Below are 24,642 nucleotides of genomic sequence, written 5' to 3'. Positions count from 1 at the left end.
TAGCTGTAGTCAATAATATCTTCTCTTTTTATTGTTCCTTCTTGTTCAGAGACAATAGCCAATAAACAGACTAAATACTAATGTATTTACAGGACATTTACTTAGAAGCAGAAACAAATATAGTGCTTAGGTTTTAGTTTTGGCCATGTTCCACATTAAATAATCTGCTAAAGTCATTATGGGGTTTGTGATTGAGTATTATACTGGTCCTTTAAGTGGGCATGGGGTTTTTAAAAGAAAATTATATAAAAATTATAAAAATAATAATTTTTCTTAAGAATATCCAGGAATGGTGACAATCTTACTGAAACCGCCAAAATGTAAAGGCCAACTTCTATCACCCTTGCTTAAAGTGACCACTAATGGGACACAGGAAGGTAGTACTGAACTTGAATACGCATGACAGTCCATCCTTAAATGATTCTTCTCCTCTACCCACATCCCTTCCATTCTTCCCAGCCAGTACATTCTTTGGATGTGGTTCTCCTATTACACTAGTATAACTATCTTTATTTTAGTGGTTCTAATCTGAGATTCATGAATATGAGAGGAGAGTTGGGCCTTTTGCCTTACTACTAATTCTTTATCCAGTCATTATGGTCTTCTCTGGTCTGAGGAGGATATTGTGAAGGCAGCTCTGTGAAGCATAGAGAATGAATGCTGTCAACTAGCAGGGCGTGTCTCCAGTTTGGTACAGTACGCCCCTGCTTCATATGCAGTGCTGATATTATTCTTGGAAACCAGGATCTTGACATGGTTGTTTGGAGTCAACCACTACAGCCAATAAAAAACATATGGTGGATGGGTCACTCAGGGCCAAACCCTGAAATCCTTCTCAGATTTTACTCAGTCACCAATCAGACTCCCAGGGAAGTTATTAAGAAAAAGTAATGAAATTAGTGCAAGTTTACCTGGATAGAAAATGAGGGAGGACTTCAGTATTTGGCATTTGATCATTCATGTTGGATCATAATGGGCTCATGGAAATATACCTGTTCTGCACTGAGAATTAGTTTTCATTTCCTTCCAGTCCATGAGACATGCCTGTGTAACTCCTGCTGCAAAACTCCCTTTTTTGAGGCATAAGGATCTTGCACAAAAAGGTGGGTTACACCTGCAGAGTTGGAACCCATTGGATTGAGTCAAGTATTCATTAAGCTAAGTGGAAAGAGTAAGTGGGCTAAGGGTTTTTTTGGGGGGCGGGAGGGTCACATCAGCTTTTCTCTGGTCCTGCAGTATTTATCTGGAAAAGGCAATGCAGCTTTGGAAAGTTGGTGGCAGAGGGGATCCCTGATAGTGGAGTTTTGCTGGCAAAACAGCTCCATGGAGCAAAAGGCTGGTGAGTGCAAGGGAACTCCATGTGAATGGCCGTGATATGAGAAATGATCTTTTTTTACATCTCTAGTATGCACAGCATTCTCTAACTACTATAACACTATGCATTTCTATACACCTTTATCCCATGGGATCACAAAGTGCCTCCCAAACCACAAACATAAATCATCAGTGAACTGAAGGCCCTTTTGGGACTGGAACATCTGATGTACGGCACCCAGCACTGCTGGAGTGGGTGAGGGAAATTCAGCTACCATTTATGAAATTTCCCAGCTGTGAAGCTGTATGCTGAGCACCATTGATCTTTCTTTCTCTTTGCCATAATTCTGTGTCAATATTTCTGAAGGCATCATGTGCAGTTGGGACACCGAGTGTGTGTACAAAGAGGGCAGTGTTACCTAGTGGGTGGAGCATTAAATTAAGACTCAACTCTGCTACTAGCCTGCTGGGCAAACATGAACAAGTCATTTTCCCTCTAGTTTCCCCATCTGTAAAATGGGAATAATATTACTCTGTAAAGCACTTTGAGAGCTAGCAATAGATGTGATTGCTATTACTGATGGTTTTTCTTTCCTGCAGGTGTGTGGGTGCATTATTCTGGGGGTCTCTGTCTGGATGCGTGTAAGCAAATCTGCTCAGGAGGTAAATGTATTTTGTCCTACCCTAAAATGCTAAAGCACTTTGTCAGCTAATGAACATGCATTCCCACAGTAATTTCTCTGAGATTGCTAGCCTTTCCGTCAGGTGATTTATGTATGTATAGTAATCAAATTATAAAGGATCAGTTATGTGGTCAGATGTAGTGAATTGTGTAGTTGCAGAGGTGTGTGTGCAGTGAGCTTTCCTATATGGTACTACTATATATGCTTACTATGTTGGTGGCAAAGCTGCTTATATTTCTGTTTCTCTCAGAGAGGTAGCCATGTTAGTCAGTAACTTTAAAAACAAAACAAGAAGTCCTATAGCACCTGAGGGTATGTCTACACTGCGTGGCTATTTGGGATACTGGAGGTATCCCGAAATAGCTACCCCACATCTGAACAAGCCATCCGTTATTTCAAAATATTTTTCAAAATAACGGATGTGCTATTTCAGCGTCCCTGTAACCCTCATTCCACAAGGGTTAAGGGATGTCTCAAAATATTGCATTATTTCAAAATTTGGCACTGTGTAGACATGCCAAATTTCAAAATAAGCTATTTCAAAATAGAATTGAAATTAGCGCAAATTGCTTATCTTATTTTGAGTTTAGGGTGCTGTGTAGATGCACCCTTAGGGATAGATAGATAGATAGATAGATAGATAGATAGATAGATAGATAGATAGATAGATAGATAGATAGATAGATTCATGAGTGTTTGTGGGCAAAACCTACTTCCCCAGATGAACAGAGTGGAGAGAATCTCTAAAGGTATGTCTACACTAGCTCGTTAGTTCGAGCTAGGTAGGGTAATTAGGGCAACCGGAGTTGCAAATGAAGCCCGGGATTTAAATATCCTGGGCTTCATTTGCATGTTCCCGGGCGCCGCCATTTTTAAATCTCCCTTTGTCCGAACTCCATGCCCACGGCTACACATGGCACTACACGGGCACGGAGTTCGGACTAAGGGAGATTTAAAAATGGCGGTGCCCGGGAACATGCAAATGAAGCCCAAGATATTTAAATCCCGGGTTTCATTTGCAATTCTGGTTGCCATAATTACCCTACTTAGCTTGAACTAATGAGCTAGTGTAGACATATCCTAAGGAGCTACAGGACTACTTGTCATTTTCATATTTCATATGTGCCCTATGGAAGCCAAATCAAGAAGTCCTTGTGAAGGCTTAAATTGTCTTCTCCTGAAGAAATCCTACTGGAGATGAAAGGAGAGGAAAACTGTCCAAAGTTCCCTTCATGGAGTTTATCTGGATCAATCAATTGGATTTTCACCTACCACCGTCTCTCCTTACAAAATAAGCAGGAAGTTCACACTCCATGGTCTAATGTTCCTGAGGAATGTACCAGAGACCAAGGCCTTTTGTGTGGAGGCTCTTTTCTTCTTCAGTGGTTCTGGGGCCCCCTGAAACCTACTATCAATGGTACCTAAGAACAGAGTTCCATTAGTGTCACACTCTAACAGTGACTCTTCCATCTGCCACTGCTCAGCAATCTTCCTCTAGTGGGAGGCTGGTTTGATAGCATGGAGGAGCTTGGTGGAATCATAGATATTCTGGGCTTTTAAGATTTACTCTATTGATAGGGGATGAAACATCCAGCTCCAGACTATTGAGAAACATAACTCTTTTCCTCAATGCACAAATCTGGTCCAGAGGGAGCTAAATAGATTTGAGACTATGAGAAATGTTGTTCTCAAAATGCTTTTTGACTGATTCCAGAAGCGAAAAAAAATGGCTATCCATGATGGAAACAATTTTTCCAACTTCCATGTTGATTTTCTAACGGCTGATTAAAGTGCCAAGATTTTTGATTGCCAGTCTGTTGCCACACCATGAGCCAGGGCATTTTTTCCATCAATCAAGAACAATATGTCTTTGATCAACATTTTCACATTGACAATTTTTTTAAAAGATGTTGGCATCCTACTGCTGGTGGCTGGCTGTGTTGCAGCCAGGCAATCTGAGTGAACTCCCACAGTTGCCAAAGTGTGAACATGAAAGAACACACTGAATATTTGTCATGGAGTCCCCTGGTACAATTAAATATGGTCATATATTATACAGTATAAAGTCACTGGAAGTGGGGAAATGGAGAGTGTTGAGCATCTTCGTTACATAAGAGAATAGGTGACAAGTCCAGTCTTGAATCTTCCAAGCTTCAACAGACACCCAAGCCTTCACATGTGTCTAACTGACTTCATAACTCACACGGCCCCAAATGGCCTTGTATACATGGGACATCTTAATTTCAACTGTGCACTGCGAGGCTACGAGTCAGGAAAGTATTTCTGTTCAGGACAGTATTTAAGTGTGTACCTATGTAAACTGGATCCCTGCTTCTACATAACTGAATCACTTTAGCTGTTCTTTGCAGAATTAGGAATTAGAAAACAAATCTTGAAGTACTCATTTCCAGTCTTCACTCAGGCAAAGTACTATTCAAAAGTCAATATGCATTTTGTCTATTAACTGAGTAACCATTTCAGGATCTGGCTGCAGATGAATACATCTCTCTAGCAGTAAGTAGGAGTTTCATTTCAACTTGGAAAAGCAAAGCAAACTACATTCCTCAAACTATATTAGTCTATATGCACCTTCACTATTTCCATCGCAAGATAAATGTGACAACTTCCAGACATTGTTACTAATCTTGGCAGCAGTCTTTTGAAAATGCTCTTTGAAGTTTTCCCCTCAATTTTGGCCTACAGCCCTGCTCATGCCCAATGGGAACTGAGTAAATTGATATGTAATTATATTGAAATATAGGGATTGTTTGCTAAAATATCACACACATCAAAATACAGACACCATCCCTTAGAGAGATACTGAGGAGCCAGTTTAAAACTAATAGAAGCTTTGGAAAAATGTATCTGACCTTGCCCTTTCATGTATCCAGTACTATTCTAAACAGTGCTCTCATAGGAACCACAATAGAGTGAGTGCATTTCTGGGATTATCATGAAGAACACTCTCCCCCGCCCCCGAACACTAGATGAATAACATAGAACTTTTCCAGGTAATCAATTTTTTTCCATGAAGTAAAAACAAATATTCACCACTGAAAGCAGAACAATCCTATTTAAGACAAAAGGTCTTTGTTTACTCACTAAGGATGAAATTCACCCCTCTGCAGAAGGTCAGCCCAGACAATGAACAGCTAAATCCTACATAAACTCTCAAAATAGGGCTGAAATGGGTGTATAGGCCTTAGGTGTATCCTCTACTCAGGAGGGAATCTCATTGTGATAGCTTAATTCATACATAACAGACTTCACTGGGCCTTGGGTAATGTGTATAGGAGGCTTGGCTCTGGGACCCCTGGCAGGGGTAGGACTTGGGGCAGCCAGCTCTCAGGGCCACGCAGACCACATCATGCCTCCCTCAGTCAGCCCTCAGTGCTGCCTGAACTGCATCGCATGGGGCTCCGATGGTAATTCAAGGGGCCTGGAGCCCCAAGCCTTTTAAATTGCCAGGCCCTGGGGCAACTGCCCCCTTCGTTCTCCTCCACCATTCTGTCAGTGGCCCTGATAAAAGTTCTCTTTCCTCAACTACAATCACTCTTTTTTGGGGGGTGGGAAGGTGGGGTGGAGAGGGAGAGGTAGATCAGGTTCACTAACAAATTACCCTTCTGCTAGAAAGGGTTTTCTTATATCTGAGGTTTTGTTTCTCTTTCTACAGGAACTCAATTTAGACAGCAGCCTGTTTTCAGCTGTTGACCTGATGATAGCAGTGGGCTCCATCATTATGGTCCTTGGTTTCCTGGGTTGCTGCGGTGCGATGAAGGAAAGTCAGTGCATGCTGCTCTTGGTAGGGTCACAGGAAGAAAATCCTTCACCAGAACTTTTCAAACTAAAGTTAGAGCTGGTGGGAAAACTCCTTGTAAATAAGACTGCTTGTAATCTGGGCCAGTTCTGTTTGATCAACTGATTATTTGTATTAACTGTTTGGACCCACTCCAGCTAGTGGGAGGTGGGATGCCTCTCACTGTCTGGCAAAGACAACTTCCGTAAGCGGGGTCGGGAGGGTTTCCAGAAGCGCAAGGTCGTATTGTGGCTGCTTAGTGATAGCAGTCCCTTCACTCTTGGGACTGCCAAGGCCTACAGCCCCAGGAAAGCATTATCCCAAAGGATAGTTTGCACACAGAAGGGTTGGGTACTGGTACAGCTGCAAAGATTCACGCATCTGGTGTGTCACTCTCCCATTTGGTAGCCCCGTCACATATCCTTGAAGCCCTGCTGAGATGTCATGTATTCTGCCAACTGTAGGGATGGGCCTAAACTGTCCTGTCTGCCAGGGCCACTGTGGACACTGTGTCCCCTCCACACTTCTCCCTCTTCTGGCAATGTGGGAACGGAAAGTGAGAGGCACCCAGTACTGGGTCCAGAAAGCCCCTAACTAGCCCCAAGCTTTCTCCCCAACCAACTATCGCTTAACTTCTTTCATCAATCTTCTCCCAGTTGCTCGTCCATCACACCCACCCAATCACCTCAAACAGCCCACAGTCACGTCCGCCCCCAGCAGCTTGCCTTACCCAGCACCTTCTCATCTACCCAACCACAGCTGCCAAGTTCTGTGCAGCTTTACATCCTGCCCCACACTGCTTGAAGTGCAAATATATTCACCACAAACTTATTATGGGACTGGTTTGTCCAAATATGCAAATTAGTTAATTATATCATTTGCATAAACATCACACATGGAGCTGCACAAACTTTTGTACTGGGAAGGGCAGGAATCTATACCACGCCAATGGACAGAGCACAATATTCAGTCCCCACGTGAACTTAGCAGCCTCCAGAGAGACTGTGCTTGCCTGAGACATCACAGCTACCGATGCTCCCTTAGTACAGTGAAACAGCACATCACCTTACGCAGGCCCAGGACATTTGTATACTGAAAAAGGCCAATTTTTGTCTCTAAGGGTATGTCTACACTACCCCGCTAGTTCGAACTAGCGGGGTAATGTAGGCATACCGCACTTGCAAATGAAGCCCGGGATTTGAATTTCCCGGGCTTCATTTGCATAAGCGGGGAGCCGCCATTTTTAAAACCCCGCTGGTTCGAACCCCGTGCAGCGCGGCTACACGGGGAACGAACTAGGTAGTTCAAACTAGGCTTCCTAGTTCGAACTACCGTTACTCCTCATGAAATGAGGAGTAATGGTAGTTCGAACTAGGAAGCCTAGTTCGAACTACCTAGTTCGTGCCCCGTGTAGCCGCGCTGCACGGGGTTCGAACCAGCGGGGTTTTAAAAATGGCGACTCCCTGCTTATGCAAATGAAGCCCGGGAAATTCAAATCCCGGGCTTCATTTGCAAGTGCGGTATGCCTACATTACCCTCCTAGTTCGAACTAGGAGGGTAGTGTAGACATACCCTTAGTGTGCGTCCACACAGCAGCGTTATTTTGGAATAACGGCCGTTATTTCCAAATAACAATGCAAGTGTCTACACGGCAATTCCGTTATTTTGAAATAACTTCTAAATAATGGATGGCTTATTTCGAAATCTTTAAACATCCACTGCTGCTATTTCAAAATAGCTTCTCCCCAGCGCCATTCAAAGTAATTACTCCCCAGTGCCTCCTGAGGTTCTAAACCAAGATACCACATCCACGTTAGGGGAGCCTGCGTCGGACTAATTTTGAGGCTTCCCTGTAATGTAGATGTGCTATTTCAAAATAAACTATTTCGGAAAATGTTTTCCAAAATAGCTTATTTCGAAATAAGCATGCTGTGTAGACCTACCCTAACTGAGTTGGGATGAATACTGTGATCAGCTCTAACCAGGATATAAATTTATTTTGCCAAAGTTTTCATTCATGTAAATAATAATTTGCCACCAAGCTGAAAGAAATGATCTTTTGCCAGTTAGAAGTGTTAACTTTTTGTCTCTTTGTTTTCTTGCTAGTTTTTTATTGGACTGCTTTTGATCCTGATCCTTCAGGTTGTAGCAGGTATTTTAGGAGCAGTATATAAATCCCAGGTACTTTATGGTTCAATCATATTTGCCGCATTCTTTCCAATATTTTACAGATAGTATGAACTAATATTATATAATTTCACTTGGATTTCCAGATAGAGACAACTTTTAACCAGACTCTCTTGGATGAAGTAAAGATATTGCAAGATGTCAGTCAAGAATCTCAAGTATTTCAAGAGAAGTTTCAGAAGTTTGAGAAAATGGTAATTAAAGCCAGGAGTTATCTATTCTCCCTATTGCATTCAATGCAGTGTTTAATTCTTTTTTTATCATAACTCTGTGACCTGTGCATCACCCTTCTAAAAAACACAAACTGCCCAAAATGCAGCTGAAAAACTATCGGGGATTCTAGTCTCTTTGTGTGACTTGAAGTTCTTTGTGGTAAATTCGCTGCAAATTTATGTAAGAATTGAGGCTAAGGGTTTAGCACGGAAACAATCCATATCTGCTGATAGTGGGTGGGGGCATAATAAGGGCAAAGGCTTCAGTGGATGTAACTGAGTATGTTAAGTCCATGTGAGCATGCTCAGTACAAACCAATAGCAAATCTAAGGAGTCATGTGAGCCTGTGTACCCCTCCCTACATGTCTATAGTTTAGAATATTCACCAGCTCCACCACTTTGCAGTTCCCTTTGCCCAGTGCCCCTACATAAGGTTCATCCACTGACTGGGGGTTTACATATGAGTTATCCTGTAACATTTTGAAGGTCTCTTAGAGAAATGTTTTAGGAAAGTTTGATATTTCTGTCTTTATCCCACTAACTTTATTGCGTTATTTACATTGTCAGAGTATGAAACATTTTTGAGGCGTGAGCATTTGAAGACAAAAGACGGTTTGGTAGTTATCAAATATTTTTTAGGAATATCATATCTGCTTGTGTAGAAATTCCCACTTTGTTCTATTCATTTGTTCTCTCTCAGAACTACTGAACTATATTTTAGAAGATTTCATAGTTGACTCATTTACTGCAACTTTTTGAACTTCAAAGTTGCATGTAAAGTTTGTAAATCACTTAAGGTTCGTGTGAGTGATAAAGTCTGGATGTTATGTATCTATGATCCATAAATCAAACTGCTTGGTTCAAAGAACTTAAGTATGAGCTTTATAAACCAAATAATTGGTTCAAAAATTATAAAACTCTGCCATGTGTCTACAGATACTGTAAATTTCGTTATGCAAACACCTTGGCTCAAGAAAATTAGATGCAAGCAGCAGTTTCTGAAACATAGAAAGCAACAATACAAAGCTTTTAAGGTCCTTCCATTGTGGACAAGAGAATTTACAATATCTGCAGGCTCACCTGTTCCTTGAAAATTCTCCAGTCATTTCCTGAGGCCCATGTAAGCTCTACGCTTCTTATACTACTAACTCTGCAAATTGTATCGATTGAGTTTAGAAGGCCCATAGACATTTCTGGTCTTTTGCAGGGTCTACATACTCATTCTGTTGACTTTGTAAGCTTCATTCTTACTGCTATGGATATTACAAGGTCTACAGTGTATAACCAAGTACAGACCATTGTAGGGATACCTGAACCAAACCTGTGAAATTGACTATATCCAGTTCTTATTCATAGATTCCAAAGCCAAAGGGACTATTGTGATTATCTGGTCTCCTGTGCAACACAGGCCTTAGAACTTCCCCAAAATAATTCCTAAAGTAATCTTGACTTAACAGTGTTAGAGATGGAGAATCCACCATGACTCTTTGGATATGTCCACACAACAAAGTTATATTGAAATAACCGTTATTTTGAAATAACTTTACTAGCGTCTACACAGCCAAACCGTTATTTCAAAATTAATTCGAAATAGCAGAGTGCTTATTTCAAATTTGGTAAACCTCACTCCACGAGGAATAACGCCAAATTTGAAATAGCTATTTCAAAATAAGTGCTGTGTAGATGTAACCCACATACATAGTTACATAGGCAGTTACATGGACACTTTTTTCGAAATAGGGGGCCTCCAGCCTTCCCAGGGTACCGTGGTGGCCACTCCAGCCTCAACCAAGAAGACTCCTCCCCCTCCCCCTCTCCCCAGAGCCCTTAAAGGGGTTGACTCTGGCCACAGTTCCTCTGCCAGTTCCAAGCCTGCCAGCCCAGAACCAGCAGTCACTCCCCTGACCCAGTGGCTCCAAAACATGAGCCACCAAGCCATTGGCAGCCAGCCCTTCACCACTCTGCAGGAGGAGTCTGCCAGCTCCCAGGAGTTTGCCAGGGCCCAGAGAAGGTGGGTGCCTTCCTGGTCCAGGGTGGAGATCATGGACCATATTCAGGTTTGGGGGGGATGCCCCCAATGTCCATGATCTCCGCACTAGATGGAGGAACATGGCTGTCTATGGCAGGATAGCTGCCAGCCTGACCACCAAAGGCCGCATGTGAACCCAGGAGCAGGTTTGCATGAAAATCAAGTTGGTCCGGCGAGACCCTCAACCCTAAGCTTCCATTCCCCCTTCTTCCCCTTGCTTCCCCCTGGCAGCTCCCTCCTCCCAGTTTTTCCCCTCCCTTCTCCCACCCTGCCTCCTTTCCCCAGTCTCACCAGAGTTATATTCCCCCTCACCAGTTTTGTTAAATAAAGAGAGTCTGTGTTCATGAAAATACATGTATTTTATTTTATATCAGGAAGGGGGGTTAGGGAGGGCTAAGTGGAAGGACATGAGGGAAGAATGAGGCACAAGCCCCCAGTGGAGCAGTCCAGGGAGGCTCTTAGTGCTCCTCAGGGTGGAAGCTCTCCCGCAGGGCTTCCTGGATACTGACAGCCCCCTGATGAACCTCCCAGATGGAAGCCTGCAGAAAGTGAAGCCAGGCTCACAGCAACGCGTCCACGAGAAGCACCAGAGTTCCCAGGGGGCAGCTCTGGCTCCACGTTGCGGAGTGCTGTGGTGTCCCGAGTGAGGGCAACCAGAGCACACAGAGACAAAATGCTTTGCTGTCCCTCATCAAGGTAGGCAGGCAAGCAAGGAAACTGGAGAACTGGCTGTCCAGGGCAGGGGGGTCCCTTTAAGCATAGGCCTCAGATAGCCTCAGGCAGCAGCCACACAAAGTAACTCCTGACCTGATGCCCTGCCTGACCTGGTTCCGGCCAGCCTTAAATGTGATTCAGCATCCACTCAGTGTGGACGTGCTATTTTGAAATAGCAAAAAGCTATTTCAAATGCACTGTGTGTGTAGACGAATTATTTCAAAATAAACTATTTCGAAATAACTATTTTGAAATAAGATATTTCAAAATAACACTGTAGCGTAGACATACCCTTTGTAAATTGTTCCAATGGTTAATTATCTTCACTGTCAAAAATGTACACTTATTTCCAGTCTTAATTTGTCTAGCTTCAGCCATTGGACCATGTTATACCTTTTTCTTCTAGACTGAAGAGTCGATTAGTAAATATTTGATTCCCATATAGCTCTTACAAGAGCTGACGTGATCCTGGGATGCACAAACCAGAGACTCTCAAGTAGGAATAGAAAGGTTATTTTAACTCCGTATTTGATACTGGTGTAGCTACTGCTAGAATACTGTGTCCATTTCTTGTGCCCACAATTCAAGTGTTGATAAATTGGAGATGGTTCAGAGAAGAGTCAGGAGAATGATTAAGGGATTAGAAAACATGCCTTGTACTGACAGACTCAAAGAACACAACCTACTCAGTTTAATAAAGAGAAGATTAAGGTGTGACTTGATCACAGTCCAATAGTATCTTGGATTTGGATCCAGATTTAAAATTTGTATCTCTGAATAACGTGAAAAACTAATTTCTTAGATTCAAACATGACTCAAAGACAGAGAAAGTCAGAGAAGGAACTCAACTTTCCTTCTTGGAACTGTTTCTATTGAATATTATGAAAACCTCATATAATGCTAGGTTTGTTGACTGCTGTGCCAGTGGATCTTATCTGTTTTGGAGAAAACAGACCTAATTCACATCTCTGATAGCTGAGCCACAGCAATTGGAGCATGAGGGGTACAATTTGCACCCTCTGTGCTCAAACAGGGATTCATCCCTATGGCAAATTGTGATTCTCTCACCACCGTCTCTCTGGGGCTAAAGAAATTCCCTCCTCTCTTCTCACCTGCTCCAATACTCTCTGTAGGTGAAGCACTTAACTGTAGTATCTGCAGTAGTTTAGATTGCCAATGATTGTTCAGTTTCTCATTTTAGTGATGTCTAAAATGTCTCAAGTTTTTTTCTCTGACCTTCAGAAAAGCCTATTTTCCAACACAAATATGATATGGGAGGATGGAATTTAAATAGTTTGTTTTAGCTAAACTTTTTATTTCCTCTAAATACACTATGAAAGAAGGAGCTTGTAATGAGGTCCTCAGTGGGTCAATGAGCCTAGTGTTTAGCACCTACTCAATAATGGGTCAGTGGTAGGAGAGTCCAGGCCTACTCACTCTCCTGGGCTCTGACCCAGAGCCCTAGGAACAGGGACACCAGAATTGGGAGGCAGGACAAGGAAACCGTGGCCTCCCACTTTTTAACATCAGCATAATTTGGGGGATGCATTTCCCCTGCCCCAAAACTGCAATCCTTGGCCAAGTACGGAGCAGCAGTGGCAGGGGCTGCACGGTGTGGTGGGGGAGCTTATAAGGTGATCACGTCCTCTGCCATAAAGTGCAGTGCCTGCTGGCAGCACCAGGCTCTTCCCAGGGGGTGGGGTTGAGGTGGACCTTAATGCCCCTTACCAAGAGGCCCCAACCTCTGCTCCTCCTCTTCCTCCTGAGGTCCTACCTCCTGACCAGTCCAGAAGCCAGAGGCAGGCCATGGTAAGAGCTGCCAAGGAAGACTGGGTTGCTATGGGGAACCCTGAAGGCTCTAGCTGCCCCATGTGATGTGCTCAAGGGGAGAGGGACATGGGCTGGTGGCTGCTTTCAGGTTCCCTGACCTCCCACCTGGGGAAGGTGGAGGAACTAGGGCTTCTGGGAGGGGCCCTCTGAGCTGCCTTCCCAAGGTCCCTTCCAAACACTGCTTCCTTATCTTAGCTTCTGGTTCCAGAGAAGGGTAACAAAAAAGTGAAACCAAAAATGCCACCCTCTGCTAGGCTCTGCATACAGCACTGTGCCTTCAGGGAGGCTTCTCCAGTTCCCTTTGGTAGGAACCTTGAGGCTAGGTCTTCACTCCCCCTCAGGTTCCCCTTTCTGAGCTGGGTTGCTCCCCTTTCAATCCTTTCTCCAGGGTTGAAGGGAGTAGGGTTAGCTGGGCCCAGTGTAGTCCTTTAATGCCTTCTGTCCCAGTGTGGGGTTTGTGTGCCCCATCACATACCCATTTAGCAATGCTGATTGAAATGTGACCTCTTATTTACAATAAATGATCATTGACCCAGGCAATGATGGAATGATGACACAGTTAATATATGGGAGAATGCAAACATTTTACAAAGACTTTATTAAAGAGAAATGATAAAAAAGGATCACATTTTAACAAACACTGCTACTCCTAATCCTCCCTTCCTCCCCCAGGCTGAGATCTTCACTTTACAGGCCTCTAATGAGGCAATAACTCAGAGCTCCTGCACCAAGAGAAATCTATGCTCAGCATTAAAAGCTTCCCTATCTAAGGGAAGTTCTCTGTATCTGGCTGCATTCCCCATTTAAACAAGCAACTAGATATGCTGTCTGTGTAATCTTTTCAGCACTCAAAAAATGACAGATATTATTTTGTTATGACAAATATCACCCAGTGATACCATCACCCATGAGAAGAGATGCTTTAAAGGAGGGCTAACAGCCTTTGGTTCAGAGCTGAAGAGTTTTTGAAGGAAAGTTAATACTCCACCCTCTCCTAGGTTAACATCTTCTATTGGTCTGTATCGGCAAACTTACTCCTGGGAAAAGGGAGTCTGTCAGAGGCCATGTAAGTCATAAATAAAATTGACCATATGTTATGGAAAATTCCCCAGAGGTTGCTTATTTGAAATATTTTCTCTCTTACTACAAAGTCATGAAATGCTATATTTTGTTGTAAGAGAGAGAGGAACAAAAAGGGATAAAATGAGAAGTACTTCCTGTGGGCTTAGATCTAAGCTCATATCCATGTGTGCCGAATCCCAAAAGGCAGAACATTCCAGATGGTTCTGATCCTGAAAGATGCTTTCTGAGAAGTACGGAATATTCTGAACTTCCCTTTGCATCAGGTGACAAGCCCCTCACCATGGTGCAGCTGGTGCTCAGAACCATTTATTTTTATTGTGCCTGGTGTGTAATGCTTGGTCCATGAGAGTGCATGACTTTAGGGGATGATCTTATGAGCTCTTCTTCTAAACACTGCCAGGGGTGCTAGTGAAATGGCAGCCAGAAATAGTGTTTAGAGAGCTTGTGCTTCCCCCCTCCTATTGCTGAGCCAACCCACTGCTTTGAATATCAAAGACAGACCTCAGGAAAGGTGAAGACTCTCTCTGGAAAAATCACCAGTACAGCCATCGAGGCTCTGTTTTTTAATTGATCTTGATTGTTTTATGATGTCCCATGGCCTTTACGTCTCTACAGGATGAGTGGTTCCAGCTGCCCTCTAAAACAAAGAAAAGCTAAAGCCAGAACTTTGTGAAGCCTACCTTCACCCCTGCACTTTGATGGTTTGAATAAAATGGAACCTCAATCAAGCCCACACCTGGTTTAGGTTTTTAAACCCAGAACAGATCCCTAGACTCCTTGGGCCATGGCTAGGTTTGTGTGCTATCCATCCATTACGGTGGTTATTCTTCTAGCTATTACAATTGTATATGCCTGTACTGTCTTTTCCAGGTTGGCTTTTTTCACATGTGAAATACTTTGGCTATGTCTAACATGCAAATATAAAATGCAGGGAAAAAAAACATAATTCTGGAAACATCCAACATTGTTATATGCTATGTTGTGACACAGGCCATGTCATTAATCCAAGGTCATGTAACAGATGTTTCCTTATTGTATATCGGAAATCTGTTCCTTCTTCATCCTCTTTATTTATTGACCACAATTCACCTGCCATTCTGATTATTGATAGAAGACATTGATGCATGTACACAAAGGGCCGCCTAGATGCACAATATCTTGATAAGATTTGCAAGAGTGGAGTGGATTCATATGACTTATTTTCAGTCACCATTCATCACTTTCACCTCTGTATTTCTCTTCTTTTACAGAATCAGTGCTGTGGTTTGGTGAAGGGGTATGAAGACTGGGGGAGCAATTTTAATACTGCTTTTAATAATTATAAGATTTGTGAATGTGACCAGAAAGAACAAAATACAGCTCTCTGCATCCTCCATTCTGGCAAATATATTTATAGAAAGGTAAGAACAATTATTGCATGCTGCACTTTCTAAAAAGAGGTTTAGAGAGAGGTTCTGTTTCCTTTGCATGGTCATTCAAGTGTCACTGGCAGTTTTGAAAAGAAAAAGGGGTTGTCCTGTTTTCCTTAGTTAAATTTTCCTCTCCTCCAGCAAACGTGAAGTGTAGTATGCTTGTTAGCAGCTATCTCCTCCCCCTGCCATCTTGCATTTCCACATTGCTCTGCAGTGTGCTAAGGACTTCTGCAGCCTGTCTGGAATCCCACCTTGTAATTACCAGTGAGAAGTGAGAGGATACCTTAGCGACAGCGCCATATTGCTATTGGGATTCCTCATGATAAAATGACTATATTGTCAGACATCTTTGCCCAGGATTTGACCCATAGCTTTTAAAGTACTTAAAGATATTTCAGGATGAAAGGTTTCAATGTAAGATTTTTTTTTTAAATTTGTGAATCCCCTTTTAAAAGGTTCACACTCAGTTATAGACTCCACAGGAAGGAAATGCTGCATGTTTTCTGACAGTGCACTCAAGGGGCCATTTCCCCCAGCTGTCCTGCTTTGAAAAGCTTTCAGCATTTAATTATAATAGTAAAACAAGGTGCATGAGGACAGGCAGCAAAGAGAGATCCATACAAAAACTGGAGGATGGGCAGCAGGAAACTTAATTAATCTATTTCAAGATTTATCTGTCTCATTATGTGGAAATTATCTGGATTTGCAGAGTTCTAATTTCAACATAATTGAGACAGATAAATCTTGAAACAGATGAATTGAGTTCCTTGCTTCCCATCCTCCAGTTTTTGTCTGAATCTCTTCTGAATCTACATAGTGGATGTCTAACAGATATTTACATTTTGGGGCTAGATTTTTATAAATAATGACGCTTATTGCCAGATTTTGCTACCCTTATGCTAAGTACTAATTCATTCCTTCAATAATGCCACTGCAAGAAAGACTGCTTGTGAAGAAGGGTACATTCAGTAGGTGGTGTAGGGTGGCAGAATCAACACCTAAAATCCAAAAAATATGAAATGGTATATGCCTCCTTATGAAGCAGACCCAACATTCTAAGGCTTGCTGCAGTAGTGAGTGAGAGCTAAATTAAAAGCCTTTTTGTGAGAAAGATAAACATGTTCATCACTAGGAAGGAAATAGAGTGAAAGTCAGGCAGGGAACAATGTTTGTGGCAGAGAGTCCGTGTAATTTTGATGGATCTGGGCCTCACTTGGTCTTTACCCTGGTTTGCAAGAGCAATTAGTTACCGACTTGAGAACATGTAGTCATGATAAGAATACAAAAAATTCAGAGAGGCTCAAAATGGAATTTCAGATCTAAATTGCTCACTGCATCCCACTTCCAGCCATAGCCTTTTGAGCATCTGAGAAAGTTTGGATGTAACTATAGCTCTATATACCATCATCCTGCTTTGAGCATGCCTGCAGGGCCAGTCCTAACCAACTGGCTGGTGGTTTAAAAAAAATACCGGGGAAAATTTGTTGAGCCCCCACCGCAAAAAGTTTGGGGAGTATCCAGGGAAACCTGGAGGGAAGATTCGGGATGTTGGGCTGAAATGCGGTTGCAGCCCGTCCCTAAGACTGGCTCCGACGGCAGCCCCTTGAAAATGGCGGCCCTGGGTAACCGCCCAGCTCACCTGCCTCTAAGACTGGCTCTGCGTGTCCGTATAAACCTGACCTGGAAAAACAAATCCAAAATTAGTTTAATGGGAAATTGAGACTTACTTCCAGATCCACACTTTGCAACTTGGGCCCTTCTGTAATAAGAAGGGATTAGACAGAGAAAATGGGAGTAAATGATATTTTTACTGTATTTTGCATGTGGCAGTATCACAAACCCTACACCTGAAAGCAGTGTCTTTTATTTTGAAACTTTACCCTACCGTGTATTTGGACACTAGATTCATATTTGGTAAGACAGAGGCCAGATATTCCTCTCAGAGCACAGGATGGTTGCAGATGTACTCTTTGTCTTTATAACAAACCAGAGCAGATTAGAACAGCCTCTCTTGCACATGGTGGAAATACCTTTTTGGACAGTGTATCCCATGTAGCCAATGATTTTAGAGGCTGTACTCCTAATGAGCTTGTATTACTCATAATTAATCTTTTCTTTCAGCCTTGTGGTAGTGTGATAATTGAGTTCTTCAAAAACCATATGATCATACTCATGGGGATCGCATTTGGACTGGCAGTTGTTGAGGTATCAGTACAAACCATTGAAATATTTTCTAGATGTCAAGTAAAGCATTGTATTTGAAAGTGTGCTGGGACTGGAATTAAAATACCTGGATTAGTCAATTATTAGGAAAGAGTGAATTGGCTTTAACTTCAGCCCTAATTGTAATTCCATTTAGCATTTAGGTATTTTGCAGTAAGGCTCAAGACCTCAGCCAGCACCAAGACCCTACTTTTGGTGGGTGCCATAGAGACAGGTTGCATGTCCTGCAAAGAATTTACAGCCTAAGGGCTAAATTGTAACTTTACAATTTGTTCTGACCAAGAGCTGATATGTAGTTGCATAACCGCAGCAGCACATCCGAAGAGTCACAGTCCTCCCCATTTCTCCCCTTGCTGAGATTAAAATACACTGTGCCCAGCCACTTACTGGTTTCTAACCACCACAGGAGCCTCCCAATATGGGTAATGGGGGCAAACAACATAGCTTTAAAATGGAGTCTGAAAGGGATTATATGATGGGGTTGACTGCAATAGCAAATAACTGGACTAGATGACCCAGGAGGTTCCTTCCAATTCTATGTATGCTGTCTCATTCTGCCACCTCACTGGCAGCAATTCACCTGCTACACCTTCCTTTTCTATCCACTTGCTCACAATGCATGGATCTAGTAACCCCTGCTCTCCCCTAATATAGAGATTTTTGGTTGTTTTTTTTCTTTTCTCGCTTTCATGTATATTTTTATTTTCTGATTCTTGTCAGTGCCAGAAATAGAGGGTCCCAAAATATCAAAAGAAATACTGGTCTCATTCTATTTCTGGCCCAAATGGATAGAGGAAATGGTAGAAATTTCATAGGAGAACTCATCCTTGTGGAACATCTTATTTCCAGCTCAGCAAGGCAGACCAAAGAAATTGGTCTGAACTTTGGGATGTTCATCTTAACCAGATTGTCAGTCTGAACCTTTTTGCTTTTAGCCATTACTACTTGGCGGAGCCTGAAATTCAACCTTTTTAAAAATAATTGCTTTAATAGGCCCTGATTTGAAGACCACTGAGGTCAACAGACCTTCGGATCACATGCTTAAAAAGTTATCATCGTTGACTTTCAAAATACATTGATTTAGAAAAGTTTTCTTTTGTGATGATCAGCTACATGGATGTCAATTGTGGCTAAATTGCAGCCATCATATAATAGAGAGATTATGATGTTAAATTATTGCTTTGAGAACACGATTTCCTTATAGGAGAAATTTAGGCAGGTAAAGAGCGGAATATACGATTGGACTGTTTGAGCTACTTATTTCAATTGTTTCTTCTTTTACTGAACAATGACTTGATACATATGCCCTAAACAAAGGGATGCAGGGAAAAAGTGATGTTATTCAGTGAACCACCTGACTAATGTTTGGTTTTGATTAGGTCTGACTAAAAAATAGGGGACTTAATTGCTTTGCCTTATTCCACTATTTTGCTTTGCTTCATTTTACTATTTTACATTTTTTTTATTTCTTCTTTGTAATTTCCCCCCTGAAATTAGAGACTTGAGGTAAACACAGGATGACAAAGAGCATTTTGCAGGACTGAATCCATAATTCAGACTGAAAAGGTTTTTAAACTGTAGCATGGCTTTGGCAGAGAATTATTCTCCATGGTCTAAAAGTGGGCAGGAACCCCAACTGAAAAAATCCATGTCCTGGAAAATAATCGTAAGCAGGAAAAATTGAGTACCGCCAAAGTCCTCAATATGACTTGCAAATAACCTCTTATTTAGCATTAGGTATAAGGCTATGTACTCACCATGTGTAGCACACTCAGGGTACAATGCTACGTGGGGTCCTTGTTTCCAGCACTGCCGACTGACCATTTGCCTCTCATTGGCTCTTCTGTACCTCAGCACCCAGCCAAGTCACAGAAAGTTCAAATCCCTTCCAAGGCAACCAAAAGGTCCAAATGAAAATCCAAACATCTGAATAATTTTTCTGGGCTACTGAAGTGTTCTGTGCCATGAAGAAACCCTACCTCACAGCTCCTCACCTCACAGAGCCTATTCCATGGGCTTGTTTCCATAGCAGAGTCTTCTCATTTCTGTGGTCTCTCCCTAGATCATGCTCCCCTTCTGGAGGCTATCCCTCGCAGAGATCAGTTCTGTCACCGTGGCCTTCTTCAGTCTACTTACCCAAATCCTTTCTCATAGAGAGTGGAGACTCTATACCTCCTCTCTCTCCAGTCTTTTTTACTCAACTGCACTCAGCTATGTTTAGGTAAACCTCTGCAGCTGGGGTCAGTCACTCTCACTCCTTTACCTGTAGGTGGCATCACTAATTGCGCTATGTGGCTAGAGCAGAGGCAAAACAGAGGGTAACTGTTACAGTCAGGCCAAACTCAGCTTGCCAAAAGGGCCAGCTGGCTGAGATAGCTGGGTGTTATTTCAAGAAGTTACCTTTGCAACTTTTATCTAAGTTGGACAGAGGTCTGATTAACCATAGATAACTTATTGAAATAAATAGATAATCTATGAAAACACAAAAGGAACTCTTTAAATGTAGTAAAAATGTGATGAATTAATGTCTCAGTGAAAAATAAAACTTGTAGTCACATCAGGTTAGCGATTGCAATCACTCTACCTCATTTCCCTCCTTAAATGTCACTTCTTCTGGCCAATGTTCTGCCACTGTTCTCCACTTGGGCTTTGCTTGTAGCTGCTATCTCTCTCGATCAGGAGAGGATTACAAAACAACAAAACAAAACAAAATCAGAGGAAAAAATCCTCAGTTGATACAAATTGACTTCGTCAGCTATCTGTTGCCAAGATAATATGACATCTCAAATGAATGCTATTGAAAGGGCACTTGCTGAATCACACCCACTCCAAAAACATACCCTCTCCCCAAACTCAACAAGTGCTCTTGCAGAGCATCTCCTTGTCTCTACTTTTTTCTATCAGCATACTGATATGTTTACTCACTGTGTTATTTGTATATATTAGACCATAATCTCTTTGAACTGAGGATGTCAGACCAAAGTCAACACAGGTGACTTTGCCTACGTGGCATTTGAGTGGAGTGTAAACCACTAAAGAATTTGTCTCCTCAACTTGCTTTAGATCTATATGGGTATGTCTACACTACCCTCCTAATTTGAACTAGGAAGGTAATGTAGGCATACCGCACTTGCAAATGAAGCCCGGGATTTGAATTTCCCGGGCTTCATTTGCATGAAGCCGGCTGGCGCCATTTTTAAATGCCGGCAGTTCGAACCCCGTGCTGCGCGGCTACACGCGGCACGGAGTAGCTAGTTCGGATTAGGCTTCCTAATCCGAACTAGCTGTACTCCTCATTCCACGAGGAGTACAGCTAGTTCGGATTAGGAAGCCTAATCCGAACTAGTTATTCCGTGCTGCGTGTAGCCGCGCGGCACGGGGTTCGAACTGCCGGCATTTAAAAATGGCGCCGGCCGGCTTCATGCAAACGAAGCCCGGGAAATTCAAATCCCGGGCTTCATTTGCAAGTGCGGTATGCCTACATTACCCTCCTAGTTCGAATTAGGAGGGTAGTGTAGACATACCCTATCTTCTACATGTTCTCCAATCTATATGTTCTCCATCCTTCAGTTGCTTCATAAATTACTATTTAGATCTTTCCTGTTTTTCCTTAATAATTCATACTGTCTTAAATTAAGGCTCAAAGGGATCATTATAATAATTTAATCTGATCTCATAACCCCAACCATAGAATTTCCCCCAGTAATCCCTGCATCAAAACTGTACCGTACTCAGGTTTTATTTCAATCAGCTATTTTTAAAATATATGTAACATTTCCAGCCTGATCAGGTTACTGGCAAATGTGACTGTTTAGTACATGATAAGGGTATACGCATACGTGTACATATACAAATATAATGTGTGCATAGATATAATGTAAAAGCAAGTGAAACATGCAAAAGGTAAACATAGAGAAGATGAAAGATGTCAAAGAAACTAAAATCTTGGTGTACCACAGATTCTAAGAAGTTTTTCCAGCACCTTAGAAAATAAAAATGAATAGCTGCATTTAATAATCCCACATCTGAAGAAGGGTCCCCCATCCACATGAGCAATAATCAGTTTTTAAACAAAACTTTAAATTTTCCATCTTCTCTGCAATTTTACCTGTGGTACATATTGATTTCATTAAAATCCCAATACTCTAGAGTTATGCTTCTAGCTAGAGTCATTGGAAAAAATTCTATACCACAGCAGGTTTAGTCTGCATGTAAATCCAAGACGTTTGCAAACAAAATGTTCTCACTGTGTATCAGTTCTGTGCAGGGAGTTCCAGGACTGCCAAGTAATACCATACATGTATTTGTTTTCCAGATTGTTGGCTTGGGGTTTTCGATGAGCCTGTACTGTCAGATCCAGAGAAAATGAAACAACGAAAGTGTCAGAACTATGTCATCAGCCAGATCAAAACACGTATAGTTAGATAAGTATTTGGCTTGCCACACTTGAATAAACATATGCGTGTCACAAGCAGCTGATTTGATAAAAGCAGCAGCCCTGATGTATACAGATTCTTCAGGAGGTGTAAAATGATCTTCTTAAAATTAATGAGCTTAATGATGTGAATGTGAATTTTTATTTGCAATAAATGTCTTTGTTTACATTTTTGATGAGCTCATTTTGACTGTAGATTACTTTGAGTGATGCTGAAATTTTTCATTTATCAGGCAATGTGTCTGCACAGTGTTGCATTAATCATAGCAGAGTCCTCAGAAAAATCCACAAATGACATTACAATGAAAAACTGATGCTGAGAATCAAATGATTCCAGGAAGTTTTGATTGTGAGGCAGTGCTTCTTTTATTATTAGAGTCACAAGTCAATTTAACTTCACATAAGGTATAATCAAAAGGTTTGGCTACTTTGGGGAGACAAAGAGTCCAATTTTTTTCTCAAATAGGAAATATATAATCCCTAAGAGTACGTCTACCCTGCACCCTTAGTTTGAAATAAGCTACACAATTTGAGCAAGTTAATTTTGAGATAGCTGATTTAGAAATTTGGCACTGTCTACATAGTGCCATATTTCAAAATAGAGCTATTCTGAAATGTCCCTTAATCCTCGTGGAATGAGATTTACAGGGACGTCAGAATGGCTCACTCATTTCAAAATATATTTCAAAATAACTGGCGCACTGTCAAAACATGGAAAATGCTATCTCAGGATACTGGAAGTATCCCTAAATAGCACTGATGTCTAGATGCACACTGCTGTCTAGATGCAAACTGAGGTGATTAAAATGGCACCTCATCATGTAATATGGTACAGAAAAGTCTCAGTTTTGCTTTCCCAAATGATATCAAGTATCAGAGGGGTAGCTGTGTTAGTCTGGATCTGCAAAAGCGACAAGGAGTCCTGTGGCACCTTATAGACTAACTTCAAGACCAGACTTCGAAGAGAAGTTGGGTAATGCAGTCAACCAGGTAGTATACTGAAGGCCAGCTGTGCTTGTTGGGTTGCCAGAAGACAGATTCTGCTGCAGTCCTGCTCCCTGACAGTACTCTGCCCACCAGAGGCCTTCCTGGCCTGGTTTCTTTGGATAGGTTCCGTGAAAAACAAGCAGGAGGTTTAGGGCACGAATGTATTCTATGGTTCCTCAAGAGCATTCATTAGAGCCGTGGTCCCCAACACGGTGCCCGCGGGTGCCATGGCGCCCGCGGGGGCATTCGTGTGCGCCCGCCACGTGCTCGGGGCTGGCCTGGCCCTGGGCACGTGGCGCATGCACAGTGCCGGAGCCGGCTCCAGGCGCAGGGTGAGCGCCGGCCCCGGGCGCTTGGGGGGCGCCGGCCCTGGGCGCGCGGCACTTGGGGGGGGGGGGAGGGAGCGCCGGCCCCGGACACGTGGCGCTTAGGGGGGGAGGAGGCACCGGCCCCGGTCCCGGATGCTTGGAGGCGGGGGGGCACCGACCCTGGCCCCCGACGCTTGGAGGAGGGGGGGCGCCGGCCCCGGGCGCACGGAGCTTGGGGGGGGAGGGGGCGCCGGCCCCGGGTGCTTGGAGGAGGGGGGGGCCGCCGGCCCCGGCCCCCAGCGCTTGGAGGAGGGGGGGCGCTGGCCCCGGGCGCACGGAGCTTGGAGGGGAGGGGGCGCCGGCCCCGGGCGCGCGGCGCTTGGAGGGGGAGGGGGCGCCGGCCCTGGGCGCACGGCCCTTGGAGGTGGCCCCGGGCACTTGGAGGAGGGGCGGGGGGCGCCGGCCCCGGGCGCGCCCCCTGGCTCCCGGCGGGCGAACGGCCACGCCCCCTGGCTCCCGGCAACCTCCACAGGTTGGGGACCACTGCATTAGAGCCATATCTTCAGCTTCAATGGGGTGGTCAAGGCTATGGGATAGACCTTAATAAATTCTGGTAATAATAGGCTGAAGGGTACTATATTAATCCATCCTGTAATCTGAAAGGCTCCCATGTATCAGAGGTCCAGCAGTAAGGTATGGGTGGCCAGCTAGATCTTATCCCTGACTGATAAGCTAGGGGCTGGCTGACTGAGCTGATCTGCATATTATCTGCTTGTTGCTTTTGCTTCTGTCCAGAGTATAAGCTCTTGATGTATTTGATGAATGCAAATGATGAGGTCAGCAATGATGGTCGTTGCAGACTTGGTGGAGAACTTGGGGTGAAAGCAAAAATGGAATCCATAATTAGCAAAAAAGAGGTCTATTGGATGGAGATGTATGTGGTATTATTGTAGGCAAATTATGTGGCAAATAATCAACCACCAATCATTCTGATGGTAATTAAGAAAGTCACATAGGTACTGCTCCAGGACCTGATTGACCTGTGTTGTCTGACTGTTGGTGTTTGGGTGGTGAGCTGTTGAGAAACAGGCGTTGATTCCCAGCAGGCATAGGAAATTGCTATCAGACACAAGAAATGAACTCGGCTTCTCTTGAGCATGTAGATGCTCCCCTTGCAGCAAAGTATTCCATCATAAACTGTGAATGATTCTATTATGTAGTGAGTATCTTCTAAAATCCCAATGGATTTTAATCCTGAATGGATCATTAGATAGCAAAGACCAGATGGAGGTATTAGTTATGGACTTGGTGCCAATAATAACATTTAAATGTTTCAGGATCATGCACAGAGTTTCCATGCCAGGATCACAATACTTGTCCTTTTGAGATAATGCATTCACCTTTCCATTCCTTATTCCAGGGTGGTAT

General features: G+C 43.0%; 1 protein-coding gene across 1 annotated transcript in view; it reads left to right on the top strand.

Moving 5' to 3' along the window:
* TSPAN8 (tetraspanin 8) overlaps positions 1-22,079 on the top strand; it is a 31,345-nt gene extending 9,266 nt beyond the window's left edge. The window contains exons 2-8 of the mRNA XM_006121559.5: positions 1,915-1,977; positions 5,671-5,799; positions 7,900-7,974; positions 8,067-8,174; positions 15,100-15,249; positions 17,383-17,466; positions 21,800-22,079. Coding sequence (XP_006121621.2) covers positions 1,915-1,977; positions 5,671-5,799; positions 7,900-7,974; positions 8,067-8,174; positions 15,100-15,249; positions 17,383-17,466; positions 21,800-21,853 — 663 coding nt within the window. The 3' untranslated portion in view covers positions 21,854-22,079. The remainder of the gene's footprint in view (positions 1-1,914; positions 1,978-5,670; positions 5,800-7,899; positions 7,975-8,066; positions 8,175-15,099; positions 15,250-17,382; positions 17,467-21,799) is intronic.
* The last annotated feature ends 2,563 nt before the right edge of the window (positions 22,080-24,642 follow it).

The sequence above is a fragment of the Pelodiscus sinensis genome, chromosome 1 (genome assembly GCF_052426305.1).
Source record: "Pelodiscus sinensis isolate ZL-2025 chromosome 1, ASM5242630v1, whole genome shotgun sequence".
NCBI classification, from domain to species: Eukaryota; Metazoa; Chordata; order Testudines; family Trionychidae; genus Pelodiscus; species Pelodiscus sinensis.
This window is presented reverse-complemented; position numbering and strand designations above follow the sequence as displayed.